This window comes from Fusarium fujikuroi, chromosome FFUJ_chr03 (genome assembly GCF_900079805.1).
Source record: "Fusarium fujikuroi IMI 58289 draft genome, chromosome FFUJ_chr03".
Classification (NCBI taxonomy): domain Eukaryota; kingdom Fungi; phylum Ascomycota; class Sordariomycetes; order Hypocreales; family Nectriaceae; genus Fusarium; species Fusarium fujikuroi.
The window spans coordinates 4894621-4915031 of NC_036624.1; the positions used below are offsets into that span (position 1 = coordinate 4894621).

Below are 20411 nucleotides of genomic sequence, written 5' to 3' on the forward strand. Positions count from 1 at the left end.
TATAGGCCTTAAGGACAAGACCCTAAAGAGGGGAGAGATTATATTACAACCTAACACAGTCTTACGCACATGTATATACACCCCTACTATTTTTCACCAATTGAAAGCTACCTACCCTATAACAGTCAAACGCATGCTATTTAACTTACATAACAAATAGACACAAATAGAGTCAAACTAACTACATTCGACTTATATACACTACAGTATATATATACATTCATTTAGCAGTAAATAGAACTTAACTCACCAGCTATTAATAAAACTTCTTTATATCAATAAGCCTAATATGCATTACTTAATTATTAAGAGACGTAATAATTAAGCCAAGCTTAGTATACACACCTTACGTTTCTGCAAATATAAAACCTAATACGGACTAGTTTCCTGTTTGAAACCCACAACCATCATATATAACTTACTAAAAACCACACTTAAGTTAATTTAAAAGACTAGCATTTAATACTTCTATACTATTACCACTTTTATAGTAAATATTAAAAAGCTATATGCCTATTTAGTACTACTTTAATAGATATCTCTTTATATTTAAATTATAGCCTTTCTCTTTTAATATACCCTTTTTAATAAAGGCTACCTAACTTACTTACTTATTTAAAGTGCTTACTTATTAACTATATTGCCTTAAAGTTGAAATTTTTAAAGTTTATAAGGAGTTTATAATAAGCCTAAAATGGCTATAAATATATATAAATTTAGGATATTTATTATTATTATACACATTAGCTTAAAACCTATTTACTGTTTATGCTAAAGAATTCTTAAACTGTAAACTTATTTAAACTGAATTCGGAATGTTAGAACTCGGCAGGATAGGCGTGAGACGACCAATTCCAACTGCAGAATCACCTGTTCCAGTGGAAACACCACCCTGAGCGAGCGCTATCTGTTTCTTATCATCGTGGAAAACGGCATAAGCAGCTGTGAAGAATGGAGCACCAAGGGTACAGTCACCAAACTCGTCGCCCGAAAGGCTCAAGGCACAGACCTTGGAAGTGTCGTACCCAGGTATCCCATCGAATTCACCACGGGCGTAGCTACGAATAGGGACAGCAACAGTGACGCGCTTGCCCTTGGTAACTCCGGCGAATGTGAAGTTGAGCGTGGCAGTACGTGGAATCGACTCGCAAGTCCCGTTCCATGCAATTACGTACGGGACTTGCAGGTGGATTAGCCCGGTTGCCTTGATGATCTCCTTCTCACTAAAGGGCACACGATCCTCACCCGTGCCAGAGTCAAGCAGGCACCGCTTGACCGAAGGATCCGCTAGACCAATCTTGACAGGCTTGCCCGGCTTGCGAATCGATGTAGCTGTCAGCTCCGGCAGAGCCGAATAATATCCCACATAAGGATCCTCAGGGTAATCCTGCTTGATGCGTACGAGCTCGCCGATATACTTCTTTTGTATAGGTGCGGCACCGAATACGGCTGCGCCGGAGTATGACGACTTGACAGATTTGGGTTGTTGATCAAACCACATTGTGAAAGAAGAAGAACGCGTTTTCCCAGTACGACGCAGATTATCACGAAAAGACGGTCCAGAGAAACCCTGCGAAAGTGGTGCCAGGCCAAGGATGCTATGATCAAAATCACTTTCGGGGATCTTACATTTGTCGTCGAGTTGAGTGATCTGTGCATAATCCGCCAATGCCACTTGGTTATTAGTCAACTTGGCAAAATTTGGATTGGAAAAGGCGAATGTGTCGTTGATGAGGCCCGATGCTGATATGAGCTTGCCATTACCGCCATAGGCGTAGCTTAAAGATCCTCCTTTGGGCTTGGTAGGGCCTCCTTTAGAATGTGAAGTTGACTTGGGCCAATTGTAAAAAGTCTTGACGGTCTTGTTGCAAGGACCCTGCACGTAATGCGCATCGGAGCCATCGTTGATGGTCGACTTGGGACCAAAAACCCAGAAACTGGGAGAGCCGGTGTCAAAGATTGTGGGAATGGGAGACTGTCCCGGTGTACCCCACTTGATGTCGGCCTGGATGCTACGATACAAGCATTATTTTTTGCATGACTTCAAGATGGGAGACAAGCATGGCTCACCGAGGATAGCCCCCGTAGCTGTACGAAATGGGGATGATGGGAGATTGAGGCTGTGGTGGTGGAGAGGCAGCAATTGCACCTTGGAACGATGCGATTGAGAGAAGACTAATTGTGAGAAACATTTTGGCCAATAAGTGGTAGGTTTTGGTATGAGATATGACTGAACCGAATTGCATGATTCTTGTGGAATTTAAATACCGAACAGACTATACGAGGGCTACATACTAAGAAGAGCCTAGACCATGTCGAGATTCACATCATCCAATCAATTGGTAAACCCCCTAGAAACTCTTGCCGAGTGCCGAAGCTTGGGCACAGCAGATTCAAAATTGCCAGTTAAATTCGTCGATCTCTCGTATTGGAGACCATTCAAACTTAAATCGCGCTGGCGACTGCGACATGAACTAGTCCGTCAATGGATAAAATCCTTCCCATGTCGGATGAGGATCAGGGAAGATCTACAAGACTTCGTATCATATCCAATCATGCATGTTTTCATAACCAGACTGTTGTGAAAGGCTCTATTTTTGTCACTTAGGAGATAATGGAATTCTCAACCGAGCATCTCTATCCGATTTATCTATACGAGAACCGCATTATCGTGATGTGATTTGGACTTCCTAAACACCTGAACCTTAGGTCGGTATCTCAGAACATTTCCTCGTCACATAATAGAGTGGTCCCATCCGTATGGAGCACAGCATCAATTGTAATAGAATCACTGAACCCGTTTCCTCCCAATTGCCTAGTGCCTGTCATACGTACGTCGATAGCTTTTTATTACCCATCATGCGACACAGACATCTCGCTTGTACATTGGCGCTTTCTCCATTCTGTACTTCTCTCAGGCACGAGTCTCTTCATAATCCCCCAAATGGCTACGTACAACTGAAAGCGGCGCCTGAGAATGAATCATTGTCCTTGAGAATTCATCTGGCGGAGCTGGAAAAGCCATATCTCAAGGTGGCACAAGAAGTATCAGATCCTGAATCCAATCAATATGGCCGGTTTTTAGGAGCTCATGAGTTGCGAGCTATTTTACCTAAAAAGGGTTTCATTTCAGCGAAAGTGACCGGCTGGCTTGAAGACGAGGGCTTATCCAATTACACTACGAGTCCCGATTACGTCGATGTCATAACAGCCATTGCTGACTGGAACCGGGTCTTGAACACTACATTTTACCACTTCCAACACAAGGCCACTGGTCGGACTATGATTCGCACGACTCAGTATAGCATTCCAAGCACACAAAAGGACGCGATCAGCTATATATATCCTACAGTACACTTCTTTCGATCAGCACCGGCTCCAAAAACGATTCAAGCAAGACAGCGTGTACCCACTGGGCCTAGTAATTGCTCCAACAGCGTCTGCCCATCTCAGCTGCGCACGCAATATAATATTCATTACAGCCCATCTGACGGTAAATCGGGTAGCACAATTGCAATAGCTGGATTTCTGAACAACTTTCCCAATATCACAGACGTCAAAGCCTTCTTGACAGAGTATGATATGAGGAATCCGAAATTCATCCCTTCAATCAATGTCGCATCTATCAACAGAGGTACCCTTAAGCCTCCGGCTGACGGCGGTGCGCTCACGGTCGAGGCTGAACTTGACCTTGACTACGCAATGGCTTTCACTGGCCCGCTCCCCGTCACTTTCTACTCGGTAGGCGGCCATGCGCCCAAGATCGGGCAAGCTCCGAGTGCACCCGTCTCACCGGACAGCAATGAGCCTTATGCCGAATTCTTTGACTATGTGCTAGGTTTGAAAAACCCACCTAAGGTCATTTCTATATCTTACAACGACGATGAGAAGGATGTACCAGTTGCGTATGCGGAACACGTTTGCGATCTATTTGCAAAAGCTGCTACCCGTGGGATTTCCATCATCGGATCTTCTGGAGACGGAGGAGCAGCAGGAACAGACGGAAATACATGTCTTGGAGTGTCCGGCAAAAAGAGACTCTTTGTGCCCTCATTCCCATCGAGCTGTCCTTGGATGACTTCTGTTGGTGCTACGGCGGAGTATGGCGGTGCAGCTTCGTATAGCTCGGGTGGTATGTCAAATGTCTTCAAACGTGCTTCTTGGCAAGACAAGGCTGTCTCCGGTTATATAAAAGCCTTACATGGCAAGCACAAGGGCTTTTACAACGCCAGCGGCCGTGCGCAACCCGACATCAGTCTTCTGGGCGATAATTACCTGACACTCACCGGAGGCAACCCGTCGACTCATGACGGCACGAGCGCATCTGCACCTGTGTTTGCAGCTATGATTGCGCTTGTCAACGACATGCGGCTCCGGGCAAAGAAACCTGCATTGGGATTCCTCAATCCTTTGCTTTATTCAGCAAAGGCGAGCTCGGTCTTTCGCGATGTCAAAGATGGTAGTGAAACAACAGGCTGCGCTGACGGTGATTTCTTTGAGACAGGTTGGGAGGCTCTCGCAGGGTGGGATGCTGCAACGGGCCTAGGCGAGCCCGATTTCACGAAACTGGCAGCTTTATTAAAAGAATAGATCAGAATGTTCTCAAGAGCAAAGTACCATGAATATTTGTACTCTGATGTCACAGAAACCGGTCTTGTACATTTCAAACAGCACTGTCCACAAACGAAATCGAATCAATTAAACATGACATAATCTGCTTTTAGATCAAGCAAATCAAAAAATACGAATTCAAGTTGTCTGATATAGAATATATAGCTAGCAAAATGATCTCTCGGGCTTCCTGGTAATTTACCCAAGACCGGATCAACGCTAAAGACTGATACGCTAATCAAGCTCTCTCCTATAAAACCTTTTTCTTGGCACTTGCTGTTAGCACTTAGCTAGGTCAAAAAAGCTTTTAAAGGCAAAAATGGCAGTAAAGATAGCTATAAGGCTAGCAGGACCCTGACGGTTGCCAGAACAAAGAGATCTAGAGAGTTAACATTTATGATAAATGTCCCTAATGATGCTAAGCTTTGTAAGGTCTTAATATCGCTTTTAGTCACTGTTTCCTATATGGTATCTACGACTTCTTTTCACCATGACAGCATGGAATTGTAGACTTTTAACATTTAAAACTCCATGTCCTCCTTTCGATTTGCCTATATGACTGGTATTTACAGACTTGGCTGCCTGGATGACGCTTATAGCATCCTGCCGCTTGACAATCGAGGGCCATTCTATCCTTACCGTTATCCTTATCTGCAGCTCACCACTGCCTCGATCGACCCCAGTAGCTTTGTCTGCCTATGTAACAACAGCAGCCGTCAATTGCGCAACTTTCTGGTGACGCTGGCGTACAGGTTTCAAATGGATTGCTCCCTTTTTCGCAGCTCAAATACTGCATAACCTACCGTCGCAGCCGTATACTGCCCCGAGAACCTCTTTCTTTTGTAACCTCTGTACACGACTGAGTCTCGACGACACGTCTCACTGGATGAATATGACCCCGCGAACGAAAAATATATATGGTATAATATACCATAACACGTTTACAACGGTGACAAAGAGATCGATGTAAAGGGGCAAACAGAGCACACCAAACGCTGGTTTTATGGCCACTTACTTATATTGAACAGCCTCGAGTTGACAGACCATGCCTTAGCCGTTGAAACTAGGCCGCCGAACACTTGAAGAAGGGGTCAACTGCCACGCAGACCTGTCAAGCAGAGTCAAGCAAACAAGATCAGGAAAGAATAGACGAAGGGAGTGTGGTTTCTTCCTAAGGGGGTGTGAATTCATAACAGAAAAGTGCACACGGCTCAGCGTAGTCACTCATAATTGTTTACTCTCCTTACTATGAAAGTTTGAGCTTTTTGTAAGCCGATGTGGCAGCATAGGCCGACTTTTCAAGATAAGGTTTACTTTTATGGTGTTACTCGGATGTCAAGGTATGTCAAACTCTGCAAGATATCAGCGCGCGATTGAACTGCAGTTAATAATCGGTTCCGCTTTATGCTTTAACGTGCCACTTTATCCAAACTTTTTGCTTCTGCGGCAAGTCTCGGGTCTCTAGAATGCGAACCCGAAGCACGATGTAACCTCGCCTTCAGCCGTAGCGGATTCATCAAAAGCCTCAACTGCGAAAAAAACTCGACAGATCTCCATTCAAGATACGACGTATAAAGCGTCCCTCTGAGACTTTAAATAAATTACTACTTCGGCGCCGGGGAATAAATCCAGACGAAGAAGTCTCCGAGGCTCGCGAAGGGCCTCGTAATCTCGGCAGGTCTAGACAAATAAGGTAATAAGTCTTGCGCCCGCCCGTTGCGAAAGGCTAAAGACAAGCTTTCAGCTAAGGTTAAAAATTGCAACGTCGTGAAGAAGCTCTAGAACCAAGTGGGAACGGACCTGGGATTGTTTCAGTTATTCCGTTTCGACCAGTGTTTAGCAGGAGGTTTTATAATGTTGACTAAACGGCTTTGAGACAGGTTGGTTTTTGGGGCATGGCATGATTGTCAGTTACATCAGCCCATTGTGTTTGCTTTTTTTGTATGTTTTGCATGTAAACCTTTCGGCTACTGAATGGTGTTTTTACCAAAGTCCCGAGAGCCAAGTTCGCGGTCCAGTTATCTGCACTTCAATCGTGGAGATATTTCCAGGCGACGATTCACCGCTGATCAAAGCACATTTCGCCCATAATAAACCTCTTGCACCAAAGCTTGTCTCTCACTCGAGCGCCTTTTGTCCCCCTTTCAAATCTCGGAAAAAGCGGCATGCAACCGATAAAACCCCTACGGCCCGAGACTCCTCGGTTAGCAGCACATTAGCCAATACCCATGCTCCCATCACCTCTTGGCTACAGGGGTTAATTTCTACCGGCTCCTTCTGGCGTGTCGATCTCTTGGGGAAGTCCCTCCGAGCTCCCTATTCGAGATCCAACACCATCAATTGGTGAATGGCATCTCCAGCGTATAATCTCCTTGAACTGTGCCGCAGATGCATGAAAATCAGTTACCAACAGTACGTGTCAAAGGGCCGAAGGACAAGTCCTGCGGGAATTTGCTTGCTTTTTCTGCCGTCCAATAAGCTCCGTTTTCCGCCGACCGTTTCGAATCCTTGCTTTGTTCCATCTGTATGTTGAGATTAATGATGGAGTGACTCGGATCGTTGCCTGCATGTTCCCAGTAAAATATGCTTCATCAGTTCTTTGTAAACCAACGGCGCCCCGTATCTGGTGGCGTCGTGACGCGATCTGACATTGACCACCATAAGCACTTTACCCCTGGATTTGACAGTTTTTAGCCAGTTGCATATAATACCCGTCTCACAAAAGGTCCTGACGTTTGTGGTGTGTCAGCTCGTGTGTGTGCCTGCCCCGTTACTGGGTATTTTGTGAAAGATTATGATGCTGTTCATTGTGATTGTGCTGTAGTGTAATGATGATTCTCATGTGCTGATTTCGGAGCCGGCACCGCCGCACACAGGCTGTATGCAGGACGTCACAAAAGAAATGCTTCGGCTTTTTATTTAATCGACGCCAACCCCATCTCGTTAGACCTGATTGTTGGTCTTCACTTTTTGAATTTCTTTATTCATGAGCTGAAGTGTCTGCTTCGCATCTTGAGATATGGCTGGTGTCGCTAAAGAGGCCGTGGTGGTAAGTTACCATTCCGATCTGTCCTGATCCACTGTCTGAGCAAAGATCTGCATTTCTTGGCAAGATCAGGACCATGACTCGCTTGCTAACCGCGATCTACGATGCAGCCCATCGAGGCCGTGCTCTTCGGAATATCAACGCTCCTCGTCCTCGCTCGATTAGCCCTTCGAACAATCCGACAACACCAGAGTCTCACTGTCAGCGATTGGTTTCTCATCGCCTCTCTCCTCGATGCCGCTGCATTATTTGGAACCGACACGGCTGCGTATAACTTGGGAGGAATGGATGAATATGATCCGAGTGCGCCGCCGCGAAGTATTGAGGACCAGATCACATTGATGAAGGTGTCGTTTGCGGGAAACTATTTCTACGATACGGGCGTGTACTTTCCGAAGCTGGCGCTGTTGGCACTTTACTTTAAGCTCATCCCACAAACACTACCGCTGCTACGCAAGTTTCTTTATGGAGTTACTGCTTTGACGGGGTCCTTTATGCTCACGACTTGTTTCTTGGATACGTTTTGGTGCGGCGCCAACGTATCTGTCAATTGGGAGCTTGATGGAAAGTGCAGTACTTTTGACTCAAAGACTGTCTTCCGCATTGATTGGGTTATGAATCTCATCTCCGACATGCTTGGTATGTTCAGTTCAGTGAATTTGCTCAAGTAATCACTGACGTTGGGCAGTCTTTGCCCTACCATTTCCGCTTCTTTTTGGTCTGCAACTCAGCAGACGGTACAAGGCTGGTCTGGTTGCGATCTTCGCATCTGGGCTCATCACCCTGGGAGCAAGCATCGGTAGATTTGCGACCGTCGAGGCAATTCACGCCTGGACCAATGTTTGTGAGTGATCCCCTCTATCCAAGGCTTCTATAACTTTAATTCTTACTGGCTTCCACAGACGTCCTCTCCATGACAGAGATCGCAGCCGCAATCGTCGTCGTATCTCTCCCCGCTCTCAAATCCCTCCTCCACGGCCTGGGCCTGCGCTCCTCCAAGCAAAACACGACGCAGACAGGCTCAGGCTACAACAAACACTCAGGTACAGTGACAACATCGAGTCACTTCAACAAGCTGTCCAGCGGCCGTGACCACCACAGCAGAGAACTGTACGCCTCGACAGCACGCGTGGCGGCGGGCGCCGAAGAAGACTCCGGCAGTGAAGTGGAGCTGACCAACCTTCAAGGTATCTACAAGTCGGCCCGCATAAGTGTGACCTACCAGCGAAGAGAAGACGGTGACTGGCAGGGTAATTCGGGACGGGGGTGAGTTGGATATGTGTGTGCTGTAAGATAAGTGCCATTGTGGATGGTGGGATGGGTGTAAGCGTTGCATTAGATATGCAGATGGACCAACAAAATGGGAAATGGCCGGGAATAAAGAGTGACATGACAGCTGGTCTGACTGACCCAAGTTATGTATAATAAATAAATATACACATAGAATACAACAGCTTTACCATAGATCAGACCATCATGCATGAACTTTTTACTTGGGTTCTGAGTTCAATGCAGAGTTTCATTGAAACGTGTGAGAGCCTTGAACGAAGTGACGATACGATGAATCCCTTATTGGTGCATTAACAAAAAGACTCCCTCCCTCCATCCCAAAACCCAAAGATCAACCAACACACCCATTATCTCAACACTCTCCCCTGTCCAAATCTTTTCCCATGTTACATCCGTTGGTCCCAGGTTTATTCTCGTTTGCATATCAACGGAACTCCAACCCGACCAATAACCCCCTCTCGTTTACAACCCCTCCAGTTTTAGCCCCCATGTCAAAATACTGACCCCGGTCATTCTCTCTATTAAAATCCCGTAAAGCTGCTTTGGCCCGACTTGTGCCGTAGACCTGCAGCGGGTAAAACTCACCCCCAGGGACCTTTTAGTGTAGCATTCTATGCAGCACCTCGTTCGATGCTGTTTTTCTTTTTTTCCTTCTGTAGCCGAGGTGCTACTGGTGCTGTAACCATGCGGCGCATTAAATAAGCACCATGAACTGGGAAATTTTAAAGTATACCTGCAGTCCTGTAAACTTTAATTCCTTTTCTTTCTTCTCTACTGCCGCGAGTGCACCATTTTATTTCCCGTTGTTTTGAAGTGGAAGACAATCGGATTTCACAATGGCGTTCTTCATTGATGGAAAGGACTGCATGGTAAGTCACTTTAGCTGTCGATAATCATGTCACGTTGTGTACTCACATGTTCTAAGATCTCGGAATGGATCTTGCTGGCGGCCTCTTATGTCTTTGTCGGTCTTCGAATCTACGCTCGTCTCTTCCGGGCGCGTGAAAAGTTGACTTGGTCCGACTATCTTCTGCTTTTATCCGCCGTCGATGCTCTCGCCCTCATCATCTGCGACACTCTGACTTTCCAGATGGGTGTCATGGATGAGTACGAGACATCCGTCAAGCTCTCCAAGGTAAGATCATCTCAAGCACCACAAAGCATCACGCGACTAACTTGCCATCTAGATCTCCTTCGCCTCCAACTACTTTTACGATGTCGGCATGGGTTTCCCCAAGATGAGCATGCTTGCTTTCTACTGGGCCTACTTCCTCCCTTCCACAGGCATGAGCTCCGGTATGCGAAAGGCTCTATACGGCATCACTGCCTTTGTCTGCGCGTCATACATGGCAATTCTTTGGGACGATACTTTTTTCTGTGGAAAGGATGTCTCCGTTCAGTGGTCTCAGGAGGAGGGCGCTTGCAGTGTCTTCTATGCGCCTGAGCCCTTCATTCTCAACTTTACTCTCAACTTGGCTTGTTATCTTGCTGGTATGTTGGCAATCCCTTCTGTACGTCACACTCCATCAGATGCTAACTGACTTTGTAGTCTACGCCCTTCCTCTCATCCTGCTGGTCCAGGGTGTCCTTCAGCCTTCCAAGGGTGTCACTGCCACTTTCGTCCTTGGAGCTCTGACCATCTGCACTACCATTGTGCGATTTGTCACTCTCAAGGTTGGCACTGGCCAAGAGAATCTTGTTTGTAAGTCGTCCCTCTCAACTAACACCAGCTCGTCTGCTGACATCTTCTCCCTAGACCCTATGAGTATGCTGGAGATGGCACTTGCTATTACAGTTGTCGCGCTGCCAGGCCTGAAGCCCCTTGTGGATCGCTCGCCTAAGCATGAGACGAGGAGCGAAGTGATTGAGATCAAGAACTAAGGAAGGATAAGGTCTTACTTGGTTCTACAGCTACTTGGCTTGTTACTTCTCTTTTGCAAGAGTAACTGCTGTTCTCTTCTATAAAAGTGTTTTAAGCTGTGCTACACTTGTCCCATGCTCTGTGCAATACATATTGTAATAAATTGGCCGATTGAGGCTCGTTGGATTCTAATAATAGAACATGGCTTGCCTCGTGTCAAACAGTGGCTAGGTATCACCTTATCTCTGTGGCTGTGCTTAGTCGCCCACGCGTTCGTGGCTATGTTTCGCGTTCACGGTTTTCTGTAGGGTAAATGGTGAGCCAGTCACTTGGAAGTTGGAATAACCTACATCCTGAAAGACTTGACAAGTGCAAAGAGAATAAAGCTTCAAGACTATTAAAACTAGCGAGGGATTTATTCTTCTTTTTAATTCTGATAACATTAAGATTAAACTGTGATTGTTGGTTGACATTTCCATCTCCAAGTCGGAACATAGAAAATCCCGGGCCAACACCAAAAATGTGAGCATGACATCCGCGTCAGACTTCCTCGGGCTTTACTTCCGCCCGAATATTCCTCTGGGTGAATGTCCAACCAATCACCTTGATCGGATGAGACCGTGCATGGTAGATCAGAAGGCAGCAAAGTTTCTTACAGTGTCTACTCTACAATTGAATTAACTATAAATAATATCCAAAGCCCATCTATGTAAACAGCTTCACCAATCAATCTCCACCACTTTTCATTCCTGCAGCATCTTGAACTGCTCAAGCATGGGAGTCTCAGCTGTCCCACCAATCGCGATTATCGGCGGTGGTCCATGCGGCCTTATGTTAGCACGTCTTCTCCAAACCGCAAGCATCAATTATGTCGTTTTTGAACGCGACGCATCTCCAACATCAGCCCTCAGAAGCCAAGGCGGCACGCTAGACATACACAATGAATCAGGCCAGGAAGCGCTTCGTCGCGCAGGCCTCCACGAGAAGTTCAAGTCGTTGGCTCGATACGATGCGACAACCATGACCTTGATGGACTTTCAAGGGAAGTTCCGGGCCTCATTCGGAGACGATGATGGTGACGATAGACCAGAGATTGATCGTCAACAGCTGCGACAGTTGTTACTCGGTTCTTTGCCGACAGATCGTATTCGCTGGGGAAAGATATTGGATGTAATTGATAAGAAAGAAAATGGACCAACGCGTGATTTAACTCTCAAGTTTCGCGATGGATCGACAGAGAGTGGCTTTCGACTCGTTGTCGGAGCAGACGGTGCTTGGAGCAAAGTACGCTCTCTCGTGAGTATCAGTCCATGCTTTGCATTAATCACACTCGTGAGCTGACATTACTCACAGGTCACTGATGCCAGGCCCACCTACTCTGGTAAATCATTTATTGAAGGCCGAATATCACCAGGCAACTCAGAGTACAAACTCGCGCAACAAATAGCAGGCAAAGGAACAGCCATGGCGATGAGTGCCAAATCCACCCTCGCAGTGCAACAACTATCTGACGCATCTTACCGGATGTATATGGGCGTAGTGGCGCCCGAATCCTTGACGCGCCCCGGTGGTGATGCTGACCCAAACGATATGGCGAAAGCGCGAAGAACAATGCTTGGACCTGGAGGCTTTTACGAGACTTGGACACAGGACTTGAGACGTTTGATCGAGGCTTCTGAGGGGCCGTGGCGACCCTGGCCACTTTATCGTCTCGACAAGACCCTCTTCTCTTTGAGTGATGGAGATGTGTATGATGGCCGACCTAGATGGAAACGTGTTCCCGGCGTTGTTCTCCTCGGCGACGCTGCGCATCTCGCTACTCCAAATGGTGAAGGCGTGAACCAAGCCATGTATGACGCGCTCGTACTCTTCGACCAAATTATTGCGGAAACTGGGGCTCCTGGGGATAGCTACGATCAGAAAGCTGATGCAGAAGCTCTAGAGCGGGCAATTGTTGCTTACGAGAAGGAGATGCGACCTAGAGCTTACGAACATATACAGAGCAGTATCGACATGGAAGACATGATGTATGCTAATGATGGGGCTCAGCGTATGATAGAAGCTTTTAAGTGTGCTCACGGCGAGAGTTAGTCTCACCGCTACGTAACTCTTGGAAACAGAAGAACAAGTCCTTCGCCCTTCAATAATGCTATGCCAGGGATGCCAAGTCACGAACCAAGACCACATTAATTCCGACGGCAGTGCATTCGTATCGTAACCAGTAATATCATCTAAATTTCGGATTACTTCCCCCACATGTTTCCGTGGCGCATGTCTAATCTAGATGACGTTAGATCCCGTTACGTTCGAAAGCCGAAAAACCCACATAATTTTCGGGTTGTGGGATGGTCTAAGTGAACGCGAATGCTTCATTCATTATGCCGCCACCAAGGCTGAGGCGGAAGATCCACTCGGATCGGTATTGCGTAACAGATGTGCAATCCTTGAATCTCCGAGCCACCAATCCGAGGAACTGCATTATATATAAAAGATAGCCTCATCGCTTCTGGATATGCTTCTTTACAACCTTCTCACTCATCAATTCTTTATTCATCATGGTCTCTTTCAAGTCCCTCGCTTCAGCGGGTTTCGTTCTCGCTGGTCTTGTCTCTGCTCATCCTGGTGAGAAACATGATCACCAGAAGATCAAGAGACAGATCCAGACCCGCGACACTATCGCCAACTTGGGCCAGAGGTCATTGAACGCATGCTCTAGTTCTCTGCATGCTCGAGAGCTGAAGGCTCGTTCGATTGCCCGTCGCGCAGAAAAGGTTGAGAAGCTTCGTAAGAGACTTGGCATCAAGACCGGTATGCTACGAGATACTTTGGACTAAATTTTGGTACTGACACTTTCCAATAGACGCCAAGAAGCACCGCCGTGATGAAGATGATATTGTCAAGTGGGAAGCTGTCAACCATAACAAGACTGGAGTATCCAGCAACAACATGTTCACTCCTCTCGAAACTGTCTTTGGCGCCAACTCTAGCTGTATCCTCTCCCCCGAAATCACCGCTGGCCCTTACTACATCGTCGGCGAATACCTGCGATCCAACGTCATCGAAACAGAGTTCTGTGACGGAGTACCTCTGTTCCTCGAGGTCCAGTACGTCGACGTAGCGACGTGCAATGGAGTCCCCAACTTGGCCACCGATGTCTGGAACTGCAATGCCACTGGAGTTTACTCCGGGGTCAGCTCCCAAGCCGGTCTGAACACCACTTTCCTCCGTGGTATTCAGATCACCGACCACGATGGTGTTGTTCAGTTTGAGACCATCTTCCCCGGTCATTACGAGGGACGCGCTACCCATACTCATCTCCTCACCCACGCCAATGCATCGGTCTCTTCTAACGGCACAATCCAGGTCTACAACAGCCCTGTTCAACACATCGGACAGCTTTTCTGGCCCGAGGATCTACGTGAGGAAGTCGAAGCTCTTGCCCCTTACAACACCAACACTGTCGAGGTGACCACCAACGAGGAGGATATGTGGTCGGTTCTTCAGGCTGATGAGTCTTATGACCCCTTCCCTCAGTACGTCTACTTGGGAGACTCTGTTCAGGATGGAATCTTTGCCTGGATTCAGATTGGTATCAACACCACTGCCGACTACACCTCGGATGAGTACTACGGTGTTGCTGGATACTTGGCTAGTGATGGCGGCCATGCCCTGGACAGCGGCATTGGTGGAGGCGGCGGTGGCGGTGGCCAGGGAGGGCAGCCTCCTTCGGGCAGCGGAACCCCTCCTGCTGGCCAGCCCACTGGTACTCGCTCTGCATAAACAGTCAGAGATAGACTCTCTTCGTGGTCAGTGAGACCCCAGAGTAATAGTTCAGACAGCTTAGAATGAATGTGATTGGTGGGTCAGCAGGGTTATGTTGCTCCAGGGCTGGTTGCTGATGGAGGAAGGGGAAAGGAAAACGTATAAATAGTGTCACCTGGGCGAATAGGTAAAGCGAGCTATATAAAACCAACAATTTGGGCATCTCTCTATATGTCCACCGACCGCCGGTCTCGCCATCTCCAGACTTATTCTACGTTGTGTTATCACTAGCCTCATATTTGCAGGAGTTCCTGACCTCGCTGGTTGCTTCTGGTGAGTCGAATGCTGAGTGAGGTTTAGGAAGAAGGCCAGATGGTCTTATCACTAGTAAGTCCAGGCTTTAGGACCACTAGTTTTGAACAAACTGGTCAGGTGTCCACTGCGACTGGTTTTGCCCATCATCAACTGGATTAGGACCAGGCGCCGTTGGCTGCTGGAGAGGAGGCAGCGTCGGGCCACCATCTGTTCTCACCCATGGGGACTGTATAGTTCCATCGTCGCGTAAGATCCAATACTCGAGAGGAGAAGCGCTCCCGATATCCCAAGGCCATCCTTGGGTATCGATATTGGCACCTTTGTTTAACAAAAGGACGAACGCAGGAGCATCAGTTTTCGAATACTTGGTGCTCACGGGCAATACATTGAAGGTGATGTTTATAAGTCCGGTGGCGTCAGGCCCTAGACCCCAATAACTTGGATCCGCCGTCGTCGTCAAGCCCATGCGCCCTTCAATATTGTACGCCTGGAGAGGTAGATCGCCATCTCGCGAGTAGATTGTCGCGAGACCGTATAGCGGGTGGGCTGTCTCGTCGAATCTGAACTCTACCTCAGGGTAGATACCTTCAGCGTCGTCACATGGCGCTGGGTAGAGCTCGTAAGCCTGCGCAAGGGAAAGAGAGTTGGGGAAGTCATTAAATGGACTTAACACATGTGGCCCGCCTGCTATAGGCGTGTAGTTCTTGATGTGGCTATTATTACGCCACATTCTGAACCAATTGGTCAGGTTCGAGCCTTGGTCCTGGTAGCTCAGCTTGAATTTCTTGACAAATGCCGGAAATTGTTCATACGCCGTATCGAAGACCCCGTTTACATTGGCAGTAAATTGACTCGTGATCTGGTCAACTTCATTTTGGATCTCTTCATGTGTCATGTTCTTGTCTGCAAGGTCTGTTGTTCTTGGGTCAGCTTAATGATGCGCTTCCAGCAGGCCAGGGTAGAGAGGTTGCGGTACAGACTGACCTTGTAACGCGATTATCTGACATGTCAAAGCAAAGCCCGCCGTGGCGAACGCCCAAGCGAGTGCATTGTCAAAGTCAACAAGGTATTGCTGAAGAATGAGCGCATCCTGGGAGTACATCTTCTCATAGCTTTGGTCATGCCATATTTGAACGAGAGGGGTTGCTCCAGACTCTCCAGAAGCTGCTTCACCCTGCCCAGTTAAAACATTGAAGATATTCTGGACATTATACGCAGCACCTTCCGCACCCTTGCTATTAAAGGCTTGAATATAGCTCTTTATCTGCTCTGTATCATTGTTTTGGACGGCAGTAGGATACCCATCCTGCCAGGTCTCAATTACTTGGAGGGAGGAGTGCAGCATCCCGATATCCGCCAGCTGCTCTTGTTGAACTTGGATGGTCTGGAGCGTGCCTTGTATATTGTTCAAGGCTCTCATTATCTGATTCTGGCGCTCATCGGCGGCTTGCTCCGCCTGTTCTTTTTCGATCAAACTGATGGCGATCTTGGCGACGGTGCCAGCGACCTGACCAGCGGCTGCCATGACTTCTTCTGTAAGATTGGGAAAGTAAAAGAGGGGTAGGTTTTCTTGATAAGATTGGAAGTGGGATGGTAAATGCGGAGGTTTGGTCTGGTACTTCATCCGGACTCTTGCTGACTATATATAGTTGTCCCCCACGAATGCTTTCATATAGCTAGCTAAAGAGGGCTGAGCTTAATGGCTGAATTATACTTTTATGAAGGTCTACCTGCAGCATATTATCACGAATATGGACGAGTGCATCGGGGAATGTGTTGGCGTGACCCTCACTGCCAAAATCAGTCCAACCCTTTCAGGGTGCACATTTTGGTCTCGAAGGGCCTGTGGACAGTAGTTGCACGATTGCGGTGTAGCACAAGAGCCCAACGTGCCCATACTGAGTTTAGTGTGTCCGCTGGTTCACTGAGCTTCAGGCGATGGCTTTTGAGGCGTATTTGTTTCGTTGTAGTAGGCATCGCTGACATATTCCAAGTGGGGTAATAATGCGCACTATTGCCCAGACTATCGTAAATATGCATAAACCTTTATTCTCCTATCAACTGAACCATCAGCACACGTAGTTAAGCTGTGGAATAGGTCTAGGGCGGCCATGCGATACACCAGACCATTACACCAGCTATTGGATATATTTCCCAATTGAGCTTCTTTCAGCTTGCAGAGTCGCAGTCCAGACATCATTCCAATCCATATAGAATTATATCTTCAGTACTCTTGCATCATTGCTGCATTTCAATTCCAACAATATCGTGCGAACCATGTATCCCTGGAGAGACCCTCGATTTAATACAGCGGGACCATTAGATAGACGCCGCACCGTCCATCAGTGCGAGCAGTGCCGCCACGTGAGTCAAATAAAAGCCAGTCACGACCATGCCGCTTCGGCTTTTCTTTTCTTTTCTTTTCGTCTCAACGTGCTAACCCCATATGATAGTGTGATGGCGAATGGCCGTTCAGCTGAAAAGTCCCTCTTATCTTAAGTCTGCAATTAGCAACTTACCTCTATTTAAAAGCAGTATATTATATATTAGATGCCAGTTTAGCTTTGCCCCATTTGTGCTCTTGGTTGTGCATTCTGCCTCTAAGTACTGCCGGGTTAAGTTCAAGATGAGTATTCAGGTTATCTATATTATGTTTCAGACCTTGGTTATAATTCCAAGAAGGCAAAATGCTAATAAAACCGCCGCTGCAGTGTGTCCTGATTGCGCTCCTATGGGGAGTTTAGCTACATCTTGTACAGGATTATGACATGCTGAGAAAGTAATCAATATGATGCTGATAACTTTTGCCGAATTTCGTTTCGTCGTGACGAATCAACTTATAATCTGCCACGTAATCGAGGACTGTTCATCCTTATGTGGTATCTCCGCGTTTCTGCGGAGTGACATCAATCGCTTGAACTAGGCGGGCGCACCTTGATCAAATGAGCCTCAGTCAGCTCATGTGTCGCCCAGTCGGCCAAGAACAAGTAAACCCAAAATTAAATGGGCATTTTCTTCGAGTACAGCTATCAGAAGCAGTCCATTGATCCGTCGTGCAATCTGGAGGCCGCAGCCGCGCTGCAAAATTCCGTGCACTTTCTGTTTATGGGTGGATCCAACTTCCGGGTCACAACGGAGGCTTGCTCAAGACTGGCCTCCAAGTAGCTACTATCGCATTTGTGGTGGCTTGGCTACAGAGCGATGTGACCTTCAGTACAATAAGTTTTGCTGTCCGTTAATATTACTGGCCAGCGGATGGAACGAAACTGGGCTGAAATGGGTGTAGACAATATGCAGAATGTCACAAGCTATACGTTTGGCCTTTGAGTCGTAAGGCTGAGCGTCTAGTTTAAGCTTGGCCGAGGGGGCTGAGCACTGCAGATTCAGATAGATAACAAGACCATTCTGCTCTTCGCAGTTTACATGCTCTTGGCTCCAGAAATGGCATATTGACAAAAGATCGTTCTCTTAATCTTTTAGCTACTGAGAGTAGCGGGAAGCTCAGAACATCCTCCATGCAATGGCACCCAAGTTCCGGTTGTTATCGATTGCAGTCTTGGTTACCACTCTCCATCTTTCAATCCAGCATGATCCCGTCAAGGACTTCTGCCGCCGGTTTGGACACCAGACAGCAGTGGTAGATCGAAAACTCTACATCGATGGAGGACTGATCAACTGGAAACCACTAGAGACCGACCCAAAGAACTATACCAGTATGAAACCCATCTGTCTCTTCATTGGGGTGATATAACCGTCATTCTAGATACCTGGTTAATGTGGCACGATCTTGATCACAATAGCAAGGATAATATGCCGCAGATACATGCAAACCTCAGCAAGAATGTCTCGGTTCCTTCAGTACATGGCGGTGCTCTTTGGGCAGATGATGTTAACTACCGTCTATTCCTTTTCGGCGGCGAATTCTTTAGCGGTAGCCCGACCACTTCGAACTTCATGTCCTATGATATATGGTACGATCAGTGGGATGATTTCGGACCACCTTCCGATGATATCAAGCGCGTCAGTTACGGTGCTAGTACGACTGTGAAGGAGCGAGGAGAAGGGTAAGTCAAGGGTCTATACGGCTTGCAAAGTTCAGCACTAAGATTAATATTCTAGGTACTATTACGGAGGCTATCTTTCGAGAGCCTCGGTGCCTGACTGGAGCGGCGAACGACATGCGACATCAGATCTGATCCGGTATCAGATGGACACAAACACATGGGCGAAGTTATCAGGACCAGACGATACAAAGCGCGCTGAAGGAGTCATGACCTTTATCCCAGCGAGTGACCGAGGAATGCTGGTCTACTTTGGTGGGCTTCAGGATCCTGGCGATAATGGCACCATGGTCTCGCAGCCACTAGATGAGATATTTCTCTACGATATGATATCAAACAAGTGGCATGTTCAGAGGGCAAACGGAACCATTCCTGAGAGTCGGGCAAGATTCTGTGCTGGAGCTGTATGGGCGGAGGATCGCAGCAGCTACAACATGTAAGCGACCCGGTCAGAGTGACTAGCTTTGACATATTCGTTCAGGATTCTAACTCTTGCATAGATACATCAATGGAGGTCATGGACTGGAAGGCCCTGGATTCGATGATGTCTACATCCTCTCCTTACCATCTTTCACATGGATCAAGAGCTATCCCCTCGACCAAAATGGGACAGGCTACTACCCATCTCACAGCCTATCATGTGATGTTGTCAACCAAGGCTCGCAAATGCTTACTATCGGCGGAGCATTCCCAAAAGACGAAACATGTGACGTTGAAGAGGTCTGGGGCGTTCACAATATCGATTTAGGGAACCAGATCAAGTCGAATTTCAAGAAGGTCTGGGCAGGCTATGAACCGAGTCTCTTCGGGTACAAGGTTCCTAGCTTTGTGACGAGCGTTATTGGAGGGACGGAAGATGGAGGTGCGACTAAGCTCAAGCCTGACTATGGCTTTGTCAATCATGATCTAGGCACATTGCTCAGTATGAAGGCAACTTTTACCAGTCGCACAAGGCTTGATGATGGACGCACTGATCCGAGGGCCTCTGAATCAGAAGGAGGATCAAGCTCGAAAGCAGGACTGTCAAAAGGGGCAATTATCGGCATCGCCGTCGGTGCTGGAGTTGTTGCGCTGGCAGTTCTTATTGGTCTGTGGCTACTCCGCAGGAAGCGAAAGATACAGCGCGATATCCAGTCAGCCCCTACGACAGAATCGTTTTACTCAGTCCCGTATATGCCGCAAACCTCGAGTCCGCTAAACTTTCCTCAGTCTCCCGAAGGATGGCGCCGCGGAAGTCCCGGAGTTCGAGAGTACGAGGGGGAAGACCCAGGTCAGGTTCACTACTGGAGGCCGTTTCAGGTCAACGTGGAGCCGTGTGAGATGGACGGGCAAGGAACTAGATTGCCCGAGACTCACGCCGAGATCGAGTTTATTAGAAGCCGTGGATTTTCTCACTGAGCCGCTGGTAGGAGAGTGATAAATGAGAATTAATTGACCAGAGAACACAAAGCCACAGAATGCCTGA

General features: G+C 47.5%; 8 protein-coding genes; 6 read left to right on the forward strand and 2 right to left on the reverse strand.

The window, feature by feature from the left end:
• Positions 1-799: 799 nt before the first annotated feature.
• FFUJ_03644 (uncharacterized protein) lies at positions 800-2192 on the reverse strand (the record flags this gene model as incomplete). XM_023575513.1 has 2 exons in its annotated part: positions 800-2012; positions 2071-2192. The coding sequence occupies 2 exons, from the start codon at positions 2190-2192 to the stop codon at positions 800-802; spliced, it is 1335 nt and encodes a 444-aa protein (XP_023428683.1).
• Positions 2193-2859: 667 nt separating this feature from the next.
• FFUJ_03645 (related to tripeptidyl-peptidase I) lies at positions 2860-4590 on the forward strand (the record flags this gene model as incomplete). Its single annotated transcript, XM_023575514.1, has 1 exon — positions 2860-4590. The coding sequence occupies one exon, from the start codon at positions 2860-2862 to the stop codon at positions 4588-4590; it is 1731 nt and encodes a 576-aa protein (XP_023428684.1).
• Positions 4591-7630: 3040 nt separating this feature from the next.
• Positions 7631-8927, forward strand: FFUJ_03646 (uncharacterized protein; the record flags this gene model as incomplete). XM_023575515.1 has 4 exons in its annotated part: positions 7631-7660; positions 7768-8296; positions 8346-8501; positions 8560-8927. The coding sequence occupies 4 exons, from the start codon at positions 7631-7633 to the stop codon at positions 8925-8927; spliced, it is 1083 nt and encodes a 360-aa protein (XP_023428685.1).
• Positions 8928-9783: 856 nt separating this feature from the next.
• Positions 9784-10828, forward strand: FFUJ_03647 (uncharacterized protein; the record flags this gene model as incomplete). XM_023575516.1 has 5 exons in its annotated part: positions 9784-9816; positions 9873-10082; positions 10135-10438; positions 10497-10649; positions 10704-10828. 5 exons carry the CDS (start codon positions 9784-9786, stop codon positions 10826-10828), a joined length of 825 nt encoding a protein of 274 aa, XP_023428686.1.
• A 754-nt stretch (positions 10829-11582) lies between these two features.
• FFUJ_03648 (related to tetracycline resistance protein from transposon Tn4351/Tn4400) lies at positions 11583-12899 on the forward strand (the record flags this gene model as incomplete). XM_023575518.1 has 2 exons in its annotated part: positions 11583-12104; positions 12162-12899. 2 exons carry the CDS (start codon positions 11583-11585, stop codon positions 12897-12899), a joined length of 1260 nt encoding a protein of 419 aa, XP_023428687.1.
• A 464-nt stretch (positions 12900-13363) lies between these two features.
• FFUJ_03649 (related to GPI anchored dioxygenase) lies at positions 13364-14588 on the forward strand (the record flags this gene model as incomplete). XM_023575519.1 has 2 exons in its annotated part: positions 13364-13616; positions 13669-14588. 2 exons carry the CDS (start codon positions 13364-13366, stop codon positions 14586-14588), a joined length of 1173 nt encoding a protein of 390 aa, XP_023428688.1.
• Positions 14589-14979: 391 nt separating this feature from the next.
• Positions 14980-16410, reverse strand: FFUJ_03650 (uncharacterized protein; the record flags this gene model as incomplete). XM_023575520.1 has 2 exons in its annotated part: positions 14980-15788; positions 15870-16410. 2 exons carry the CDS (start codon positions 16408-16410, stop codon positions 14980-14982), a joined length of 1350 nt encoding a protein of 449 aa, XP_023428689.1.
• A 1995-nt stretch (positions 16411-18405) lies between these two features.
• On the forward strand, positions 18406-20344 carry FFUJ_03651 (uncharacterized protein; the record flags this gene model as incomplete). XM_023575521.1 has 4 exons in its annotated part: positions 18406-18598; positions 18649-18949; positions 19005-19382; positions 19447-20344. 4 exons carry the CDS (start codon positions 18406-18408, stop codon positions 20342-20344), a joined length of 1770 nt encoding a protein of 589 aa, XP_023428690.1.
• Between the last annotated feature and the right edge of the window lie 67 nt (positions 20345-20411).